This window comes from Sander lucioperca, chromosome 16 (assembly GCF_008315115.2).
Source record: "Sander lucioperca isolate FBNREF2018 chromosome 16, SLUC_FBN_1.2, whole genome shotgun sequence".
Lineage (NCBI taxonomy): Eukaryota > Metazoa > Chordata > Actinopteri > Perciformes > Percidae > Sander > Sander lucioperca.
Genome location: NC_050188.1, coordinates 17,858,596 through 17,869,585, shown reverse-complemented (window position 1 = coordinate 17,869,585; position 10,990 = coordinate 17,858,596). Strand labels below are relative to the sequence as shown.

At 40.1% G+C, this 10,990-nt stretch overlaps 1 protein-coding gene across 2 annotated transcripts; it reads right to left on the bottom strand.

The window, feature by feature from the left end:
* Positions 1-367: 367 nt before the first annotated feature.
* gmpr (guanosine monophosphate reductase) lies at positions 368-8,848 on the bottom strand. Of its 2 annotated transcripts, XM_031296250.2 has the most exons (9): positions 8,443-8,841; positions 5,102-5,221; positions 4,542-4,625; positions 4,249-4,422; positions 4,083-4,164; positions 3,391-3,497; positions 2,064-2,106; positions 1,784-1,943; positions 368-1,627 (listed from the first exon to the last, which is right to left on the bottom strand). In XM_031296250.2, the coding sequence occupies exons 1-9, from the start codon at positions 8,527-8,529 to the stop codon at positions 1,444-1,446; spliced, it is 1,041 nt and encodes a 346-aa protein (XP_031152110.1). In that variant the 5' UTR covers positions 8,530-8,841; the 3' UTR covers positions 368-1,443. The 2 variants fall into 2 exon arrangements, with proteins under 2 accessions (XP_031152110.1, XP_035849110.1); XM_035993217.1 differs by lacking the exon at positions 4,542-4,625 and having other exon boundaries at positions 1,386-1,627; positions 8,443-8,848.
* Positions 8,849-10,990: the final 2,142 nt, after the last annotated feature.

Sequence of the window (10,990 nt, the reverse complement as noted above, 5' to 3'; positions counted from 1 at the left end):
GGTTTGGACATTGGTGGCGTAATGTCGTTCCATTAGTGTATACGTTGATACCCCCTTAAAATGTAATGCAGAAACTCTTATCTTTTTATCCAAGTACATTTTTACACAATTACTTTTACTCAAATGTCTTTACAGTAACAGTACATTTACTTGAGTATATTATTCTAGGACTTGTTCCATCCCTGCACAGCGAATATTAAAACAAAAAACATATGGGAAAGGAATGGTCTTACCTCCAAGTTAGTTGTATTAGATATATAGATAGAAACTTTATCATGTGTTGTCCCAAAATCCTGATGTTTTAATAGAAAACCTCTTAACCAAACAAATATGAAGTTTTTTGTCCAGAAAAAAATCACACTGGTCATTCTCTAATCATTTTGGTTTATTTGCACCATTTTCTTTTTTTTGCAATAACAGTGAAACTGCTGCTGTTCCAGTATGTGTTTTAGAATTTCCATTTAATAGTATTTAATTTACATGACTTTTCCCTGAAGTTCCTTGCTTAAAGTACAAGAGCTTCAATGCAGTAGAAGCCACAAGACGCCCTTGATTTAAAATGTCAGGCACAGTGGAATCAATGACTTAAACATGACTGTTTTACATGCACAGACAGCGGGGTAAATCAAATCTGTCAAATGTTTGGGATACATAAATCCAGATGTCATCATGATCAGCTGGCTCAATGTTTCTGACACATCCAAAATACATGCACACAGACAATAAGGAGAGATACAATATAATGTCTGTCATCAAGACAGTGAATAAAATTCACAGGATGATCAACACCATTTCTAAATTAGCAGAGGGTCATGCATGCAATTTTTATTGCGACACGATTTATCCAGTGTCAGTTGAAGGGTGACATCTCTGGATCTTGCATATTGATTTGCATATTCATTCAAACACACATTTGAGCAGAATAGTTTCCCAAAATGACCTTAGCACAATTATCAGCCTCCTCCTGCTAAGTGTGTTTCACATAGCACACATTCTTGTTTATTCACAATATGCTGTTAATCTGGAAATATCCCGACTACTACATATACACAAATTAAAAGAGTATTTCAAAATATTAGATCTGAAGTGCACATGCCTCAATGTTCTTGCTCTCTCACGCCCGTTTGAAAATTAAATCTGGTACATTCAATAGCATGTTATGGTGTCTCTTAGTATGTAAACACACTTGCTATTAGAGCGCTGTGATTCTTCTAGGACAATTCAAGTCAAAACTAGGATTTTTTTTAAATCACAATTTGCAGGAAACCACTTTCTGACAGCAGATATCCTGAGAAAAACAGGGTGATCACGTAGACGTGTGGGTGTGGATGTGCGTCGTTCTTTTGTATGCGTTAAACCACTGTCCTATTATTGCACGTTTAAACTGCATAATACATGTACAATGCATATTATGCAATCTGTGTGTGCGGACAAGTGTCCACCCTACGAAGTGAACATTTGGCTGGACTGTTGTGTGACACGAATGAAGGTGGTTCTCCTGCTCAACTCTTTGAGCTTGGCGGCGCCCACATAGGTGCAGGTGGAGCGAAGGCCCCCCAACACATCTCGGATAGTGTTCTCCACATCTCCTCTATAGGGAACCTCCACTGTCCTCCCCTCAGACGCCCTGGGAGCAGAGCAGAGAGAGGAGAAAGTAAGAATAAGGATATTCTAAGGAGTTATTGAACTGAATACTTACGTAAGGATATATCAAGGAGAATAGGAACCCTTAGAAGCATATTGATTGACTGATGAAACCAAATTCATGATATCAGTCTCTCACCTATACTCAGCAACTCCACCCACGTATCGCTTCATGGCGGTGTCGGAGCTCATGCCATAGAAGAGTTTGTATTTCTTGCCATTCTTCTCAATGACCTCTCCGGTGCACTGGTCGTGGCCTGCAAGCATTCCTCCCATCATTACAAAGTCAGCCCCTGCACCTGGGGAGCGAAGGCAGAGAAGTCATGTAGATAGATTTGTAGAACAGTGCAGCACATGTGTATGAACCAATATGTGAGTAATTTAAGTATGAAAAGAACAATTGTGGGTTGAATACTTACCAAAGGCCTTTGCTACATCTCCTGGGCAACTGCAGCCACCATCCTGAACAGAGAAAACGTACAGTGTACTTTGTCAGTCATATAGCTTCACACTGAATCGCATGCCTCAGTTTTTTTAATTATTCTACCAGCTTTGGAAGACAGAGGATGCCCCTTTAGTGGCAATTAACATTAGAAAATATTAGAGCCTTTATGCAACAGCATTATTATTATTATTATTATGGACTTATAGCAAATTAATAAAAAAAAAAATGCCTTAAAAAAGAAAGAAAAGTGCAACCACTTTTGTCAGTATGATTCAGCAAATAAACCTCTTTTTTTACCCTAACCCATAACGTCATGCTCAGGCTATTGTGTCGATCTACACCATGAATTAGGTAAGGGTCTTTAGATAATGTTTGTCAAGACTGAGGATGCCCTCTAGTGGCTGCAACTTATTATTATTATGATCAGCATTAGTAATGTTCGTCATGACCCTATCCTGTACAGACAACTCAATAGCTTCACACTAAAAAAGCATGTTCTGTTTAAGGCGCAGATAACTAAATGCAAACTATGTCAGTCATTTTTATTTCAAAATCTATATCTGAAGCATATTTTGCTGCTATGTCCAATGCATTTGGACAATGGCCTTTTGCCTATCTTCCATCCATCCATCCATCTTCTTCCGCTTATCCGGTAGCGGGTCGCGGGGGTAGCAGCTCCAGCAGGGGACCCCAAACTTCCCTTTCCCGAGCCACATTAACCAGCTCCGACTGGGGGATCCCGAGGCGTTCCCAGGCCAGGTTGGAGATATAATCCCTCCACCTAGTCCTGGGTCTTCCCCGAGGCCTCCTCCCAGCTGGACGTGCCTGGAACACCTCCCTAGGGAGGCGCCCAGGGGGCATCCTTACCAGATGCCCGAACCACCTCAACTGGCTCCTTTCGACGCGAAGGACCAGCGGCTCTACTCCGAGCTCCTCACGGATGACTGAGCTTCTCACCCTATCTCTAAGGGAGACGCCAGCCACCCTCCTGAGGAAACCCATTTCGGCCGCTTGTACCCTGGATCTCGTTCTTTCGGTCATGACCATAGGTGAGGGTAGGAACGAAAACTGACCGGTAGATTGAGAGCTTTGCCTTTTGCCTATCTTGACCTTAGTTAATTACATTTTTGTTGGATTGATGCCCACCAAACCCTGTGTGGCTTCCATTCCACAAGAGAGCAACTGAGAGAGGAACGCCTGCCCACCAGCAGTATAAGAAAGCTTTGACAAGTACAGTATACTGTAAACTTCGGTAACTCTGGCTGCCCCATTATTTGTTTGAACCATGATGTGGGACTTACAGAGATAATGTGTCCTTTAAGTCCATGGGCTGAGTCTGCACACTCTATTACAGCACTGAGCTGTGGGTAGCCCACTCCTGTCTTGATCCTAGTTGTGCACACAGACCCTGCAACACACAGTTCACAATGCACACATTAGAGAAGTCCATGTTTATGTAACCATCCCTGTCGGTGTTTAATTGCTGCTGCATAGCTACAGGAACCTGTTGTCTTTCAGAACTGAAGACAGATGATCTAAGAGACTGTCTACTTCATGTGGAACAAGCTATTTAATATAGGCATCTAAATACCAGGCCCTGAGGAGGTTTAGCAAACTTAACAAAGTAAAATAAGTGACAATAAAGCTCTTTCTTCTCGTTAAAGTTTTATTTTTATAATGTTTTGCAACAAACAGTTCTGTTGCATTAACCAAGATGAGTCTACTGGTAATAAAACCATATTTTACTCTTTTAACAACAACCTATGAGTGGTAACTCAAATCAAGCACTGTACAGTAAGAGACACTTTGAGTCTAGTACAAACTACTACAAGTCAAACCTTGCTGTTTAAGGCCTGTGTGTGTGTTTGCGTACCTGCCCGTCTCAGTTGTGTCTGTATTTGTATATGTGAGGCCCGTACAGTTTTGTGTTGATTTAGAGAGAGCACACACTCAGACTGTTTGCAGACACAATCAGACAGTCATACCCACCCACCTGGCCCGATGCCCACTTTGATGATGTCAGCACCGGAGAGGATGAGCTCTTCCACCATCTCCCCTGTTACCACATTGCCAGCCTGCGAAGCCAGAAAGCATTATCCACAAGACACAATCTTACAGTTTGTCCCATAACTGCCAGCCAAGGTGGCGAACTCTCTTACCATGATGGTGTGTTTGGGAAACTTTTCTCTGACCGTCTTGACAAACTCCACAAAGTACTCAGAGTAGCCGTTGGCCACATCCAGACAGATGTACTTGAGGGCGGGGACGGCTTCCAAGATGGCACACAGCTTCTCAAGATCTGCAACGCCACTGCCTGAGCTAGCGGCTACATGCTGGGGATAAAGCCACAATCGCCTTTTAGGAGTAGACGCTTATGAATATGTGTGTAACTATATTCCTGTTGCTAATAAAGAACAACATTTTTTAAAAGGCCCAACATTGGTGATATTACCTCTAAGCATTCTGGATGATTAGCAGCAAAATTCTTCCAGTCCTCTACAGAATAGTGTTTATGGATGGCTGTGAAGAGGGTGTGCTAAAGAGATTGAAAGAAAGAGACAACAAGAGAGGGAATACAGAAATAATTTAACAAATCTAGACATTCCCATTCTCATTTTTGTCTCTGTATTTGTAATATAAGTCCTCTTGGTTTCCAATCTCAAATTGTTTTCTTCTGGCCATTTAATTTGCATACAAGAAAATAACAAAAATGTCAGGCTATGCAGTAAAACAAGCAGTTCATAACTTTTGACATAAAATTACAGACATGTTGATTTAGCTGTTAGTAAAGAAAACCGCAGCATCCCACAAGCTGGCCAATGTCTAATAGGACAAGGATGCTAATTCCTGTTTTTCCCATGGCTACATGGCACACTATCCTTGTTTATGTTTCCTTATTCTATCTTGAAAGCTCAGGGGAATGACGCATAGAGATCTTGGCAGGCCCACACAAAGAGGAATGATGCTTTTATTTATTTTCCATCCATTCAGTTGTGTTAAGAGTTAACTCACTTTGCTGAGGACCTGTGCCATCTCAAATGTTCCTGTGGTGTCCATGTTGGCAGCGATGATGGGGATGCCAGTGTATGTTTGTTTGGAGTTGCGGAATGTGAAGGTCCTCTGAAGGTCCACCTGAGGGGGAAGAGACATGAGTAGGCTAATTGTGGAGACTTGTTTCATGGATATTAGTCATAGCTTACTAGGGAAGTGTTCAAGGCGACGGATAAATAATTTCTTTCTCTAAAGCTGACACTGCAGAAAATGGGAGCAGCTCATGTTCTGAGTCTTAATGGGGATGCACTGAATCATTTAGATTCAGTGGTTAGCTTAGCCGGTGCTGATGTAATGTGATAAGCTACATGAAACAAGCAGGGCCCAGTGGGACACACCAACTGCTCCCTTTACAGGAAGTATATCTGTATTGATGATGCAAGTCATAGCTTTGATTCCTTTCAAAAAAGATCTGCTATACATAAATCATATTCCAATGAGTTAACATCACCTGTTAGTTACTCAGTATGAGTGGAGTTTACGCATATGCATATGTTCCTTTTAAAGTCAGTCACAAAGAAGAAGTAACACATTTTTCTTTTCATAAAATTTTAATGTATAAGAAATAAAACGCACCTTTGCTCAATTTAATATGTTCAGGGGTTTTGCTGCTACTTGGCCTAGTATGACCACTAGCTTATGGTGGCTAATGCTGGCTTATATTCGCAAACTTAAGATACATTGTGCTTATGGAAATGGAAATTACTGTCATGCTACGTTTTAGCATTCGCCAGTACTGTATCTTGTAAATGGCACCTTTTGCCACAGTGTCTGCTTAGAGAAAGTTAAATAGTCTTGTTGTAGAAGTAATTTATAGAAAGTATATTGTATTAACATGTCCAGGACTTATATAATATTTTAAGTTATTATAACACATATTTGCTACGTGGAAGGTTAGATAGATTGTTATAAAGAGTTTTAGAATGGAAAGTGAAACGCAAGTGTTCAAAACAGAGTTTAGGCCTTTAAACTCATTACATTTTCTTTTTTTTCTTCAACAGTTTCACAGTGCTGAATGCTTTTGTTGAGTAGTGCCAAGGCATGTATTATGCAAAAACTACTTCAGCTGTGGAAGTAGGCTAACAGCACAAAGTGTGCCATAACCTTCACGGTTGAATCATTTTCAGAGACACAGCAAAAATAAGGCTATAACTCATAATGGTGGGAGAAAGAGGAAAGTGGTGAAAGGAGTACGGATAAGAAGGGAGGAGCGCCCGGTTGTGCAGCAAATCAATACAGGCCTCTTCTTTCAATACAGCACACTGAGTCAGCAGGATTTTCCAGTTTAGTTGCCACTGAATTATGACAAAGTATGACACATGGATCCAATTGCCTCACTATTTCAGGATCCGGAAAAATCCTCAGGATTTATGCAATGCCATTTTTGTTATCTCTGGATATATCCATGTACTTGTTGATAAAATCTATGTATCCTTTTTGCATTAAATCACAAATTTCCCTGGATGTGATTTTAAAGTTCATAAAATGTTAAATACACTAATGAATTTTTTTATATAGAAAAGTTATGTGGTAAGAATCTCAAAGCATCTGGCTAAGCAGATACCAGATGCATTTGCAGCCATACAATTAAAAGGATTTAAATACAGTACATTGACTGTCATCTTTTATTTATTGGCGTGTGGCAGGTGTTTTTGTAAACTCCCACAGTGCAGTGCAAATTCACACCAGGATTTGCAAAAAAAGTTGATGTCCAGAATTGAAGGGACACATTTCTGCTTGGTGGTGGTGCATCAGTGCTTGATTACTGACCATCTTGGTCTCTTGTTATTGGTGCAGTTCATCTTCCATAATGTACATTTACCCTCCCTTCTCTAAACAACTTGGTGGATGTCTGGTGGATTTCTGCTCCTGCAGCAAAAATTCAAATGAGCAGTCAGATGGATGCTTTCAGGGTGCATGGGCCATTAGATTTGGCTGCAGTATATTACATGTTATTTAGCTGGCGCTTTGATCCAAAGCAACATACAATTGCTATATCAGAGGAGATGTCCTCTGGAGCAACTAAGGGTTAAGTGTCTTGCTCAGGGACACGTTAGCTGACGTATTGCAGTGGGAATTGAACCCAGATCTCCCACACCATAGGCATGTGTCACATCCACTGCACTACCCCCATATATTAGTATGCTGCAATGAAGTCATCTTGTGTAGACTTTTGTCATCTGAAATAATTTTATTTAGAAGTTTTCTTCATTATTTAGAAGTAAAGAGCATTTGATGAAATGTTAAGAATGAGGTGAGACATTGTGAAAAAATATAGAATTGGCTTTTATACACTCAGTACACATCAGTGCATGCTCAAGTTCTGGGTATTCTCTGTGCCTATATATATATATATATATATATATATATATATATATATATATATATATATATATATATATATATATATTTATATAGTTTTCCTGATACCTCTGTGGTGCATACTGTGCTCTGGTTGGCTGTAACCCACAGTACTATTTTTAAACAGGTTTTCTGAGAAGTCTCCTGTGTCTCATGTTGCTTGCCACCCCTCAGAAGCCAACTCCTACCCACTTCCACCTTCCAACCCAGATCTAGTGCCACCCCACCAGCATTGTGATCTTGGGTCAGTACCAGTCCCTGATCCAGTGACACATAAATTTAGGAAGTTGTGAATAAACAACAACTAGGAGAGGGTTGTTTTGTCCCAGAGAGCCAAATCAGTGGGTGCTTGATACCCTGTTAACTGTTATAACCACATAGCTACATGCTTGTAGACAGTTATTGTTTAGCCTCTGTCTGGCACAGGCAAGCTAGCCTTGTTTTCTGTCACCTTTAAGAAGGTCACTCCACTGTTACATGCTCAGTCAAGGTAGCTTTTTTGCTCACCGAACTACAAAGACATTGTACACCTACTGGCTTACACAAGACAAGACAACAAAGAGACGCACACGTCTACAATTACAGTGACTTTTTGAGAGCTTTAGTGAGACATCCTCTCAGGGTTATTGGGATAATTAATGTAATTGCTGCTGCTGCTCTGTAAATAAATGTTTTCAAATTCTCATCCTTATTCATGATGATATGAGTGCTGCAAAAAGGGTTAAAAGGCCCCCCCACCTACCATCCTCCCCCATGTATAAATAATTAACATATCTATATTGCGTCACCCACCATAGAGGCGTAATCATAAGTATACTTCCTAAATGCAGCAGTATACCGATTGCACAGCTCCTGAGAAATATCCTGGTCAGATAGTAATCAAACTGTAGCTTTAATATTTGGATTACATTATCAGAGTACAAATAACTAGCAGCACCAACCTCTGAGCGACTCTTCAGGCTGCTCCTCTTGGGTCTGAAGAGGACATCCTTAAAGTCCAGCTTGAGGTCTGAGTCCACACGAGGCATCTTGGCTGCCCAGAACAACGATGACCAGGATGAGGCTGATGTGGATGATGAGTATACGGAGGAGACTCTCCTGATGAAGGTTGTAGCAGCAGTGGTGGCCGCTGGTCCCAAGCCCCAACTACCAAACCCGAACCTCCAGGCGGCCAGCTTATTTAAAGCAAAGGGGGGCCCAGCCCAGCCCCAGCCCCCATGGCTTTATTTGGGCCTGGACTCTCTCACCCTCTCTCTGTCTCTCTATCCCCCTTGCTCTCTTTCTCCCTCCACTCCTCCAGCGTCCTCTCTCTCCCGCCTCTCCTTCAGCAGAGTGGCAGGAGCAGCAGTGGCCAAGCTGGCAGACACACACACACACACACACACACACACACACACACACACACACACACACACACACACACACACACACACACACACACACAACATGGTAGCAGCACTGCAGTGGGTTGTGTGCTGCAGTGCTAAAGAGCACACCTACTGTCCAGTTGGGGCATTGCTGCTCCCTAAGCTAATGGCAGACAGCACACAGAGAGAGGGGGGAGACAGACAGAGGGAGAGATGTGGAGATGCAGAGGAAGAAAAATTGAAAAGTCATTTATTAGTCATGGTGGATAGTATGCAGTAGGGAACATAATGCTTTGTTTTTTGTTTGTACATGTGCTTTTATATTGATCTTTCCTTGATCAAGTATGTCTCTTAGGGCCATCCGTTGTCTTTTGTTCTGCTTCAGTGTTACGTCAACTATGCATAACAAAGAAAAGAAAACTGTGTTTGAAATACTTTTGTCAAAGTTTAACCCTTTGATGTACAAACAACTCTGATTCAAACACAATATAAGTAGGTCCATTTGACATCATGTGTTATCTTTGTTATGGCAGCAGATTAAAGAAACAAAAACGGAGTACTGTACATGTGCATCAATTTCCCAGCATTTATAACTGTTAGTAAGTGAGACCAGTAGATGGCAGCAAAGCTAAGGAAAAAAAACCGCTAAATAAAGAGCAGAGTGAGGGCCAGGGTCAAAACTCATGTGTATCAAGTGTGTCCTGACAACAAGAGCTGCTTTTGTGATTTTTAATGTCTCTTTGTCACTGCCTTTACGGCACTGTTATGTTGTTTGTAACTAGGATTTCTTTGTATACACTCCATGCAGGAAGCAGTTATTCCTGAAAGCATGAACATTGTGAAAATTAACTTTTTTTTTTTTTTTTTTTTTTAGATTTTATTGAATTCTTAACAAATTGACTGAACTGAAATAATGTCTTCGGTGGAAGTAAGTTGACTGCTCTCAATTAAAAGCACGGTCTAACAATAACACATTTTATTTATGGAGCATTTTTCTATGCAAAACTTAAAGTGCCCTATAACATATAAATAAATAAATAAACAAACAAACACAAACAAACAAACTATATTTTATTCAATTTTTATGTAATTAAATAAATAATCTGTAATCATGATTGGAACTGGATCTACAGATGTCTAAAGGCATGCTTCGTTAATATATAACTGATAAGTTTAGAATATTCCACTATGAGCTTAAGAGGCTGCTATAAACACACTGCTCTTTAACACCTAGTGCTAAACTGCATTGATAAGAAGGTTATGAATAAGGTCAGCCTTTTAAAGCCCTTTAAGGCAATAAAACCTATAAGTAAAGAAAGTTTTGGCTTCATTTCTGTGTACTCCATGTATTACAGGCTGAAGTAGAAACTAGGTGAAAGTGCAACAAGTAGCTATCTCAACTTTGCACATGAAGGCTTTACTGCCTGTATGGTATGGGTCACTCTCACTGAACTAATGTACAATCCCTTTAATGTTTAACTTAATGTCTGGAGCTGCCCCATATAAAAGTCTGATTCCCACAACCTGTTATTAAAACACTTCATATCACACCATTATGTTCACATTTGAGATTTTGTGTAAAATGTCTCAACAATACCATTGGGTGAATTTTGGTACAAAATTGTAGTAACTTTGTGGATAATTTTTCTATTTAATTTTTCCTCTAGCGCCATCATTAGGTCCAACTTTTAATTTGTCCAATACTTTGGTTTATGACCCCACACACGCTAAATTAAGATGAACATGGCAAACCTTATACCTGCTAAACATCAGCACGTTAGCATTGCCATTGGTAACATGTTACCACGCTAGTGTTAGCATTTAGATCAAAGTACAGCGGTGTTTAAGACTTAAGTACAATCCCATAGAGCTGCTAGTGGTATGAAGGTAAATATGGTGCAAAAAGGGAGAGCTTGTAGAATACAATGTGAGAACTTGCAGAACAAAAAATCTGAACTTGTATGTTAAAATTTGCACTTGTAAAAATTTAATTTGCACTTGTAAAAATAAAATTTGCACTTGTAAAAAATATTCACACACATGTGATCTGAATTTGAAGTCATACAAAGAAAAAAAACATGAGAGCTTGTAAAAAAAATCTGAACTTGTAAGTTGAAATTTG

Coding starts and splice junctions, on each gene's coding strand:
- gmpr (XM_031296250.2), bottom strand. CDS start 8,529: ATGCCTCGTGTGGACTCAGACCTCAAGCTGGACTTTAAGGATGTCCTC. Junction 4,165..4,248: donor TTCCCAAACACACCATCATG/GTAAGAGAGTTC, acceptor CTGGCTTCGCAG/GCTGGCAATGTGGTAACAGG. Junction 3,498..4,082: donor CAAAGTGGGCATCGGGCCAG/GTGGGTGGGTAT, acceptor TGTGTGTTGCAG/GGTCTGTGTGCACAACTAGG.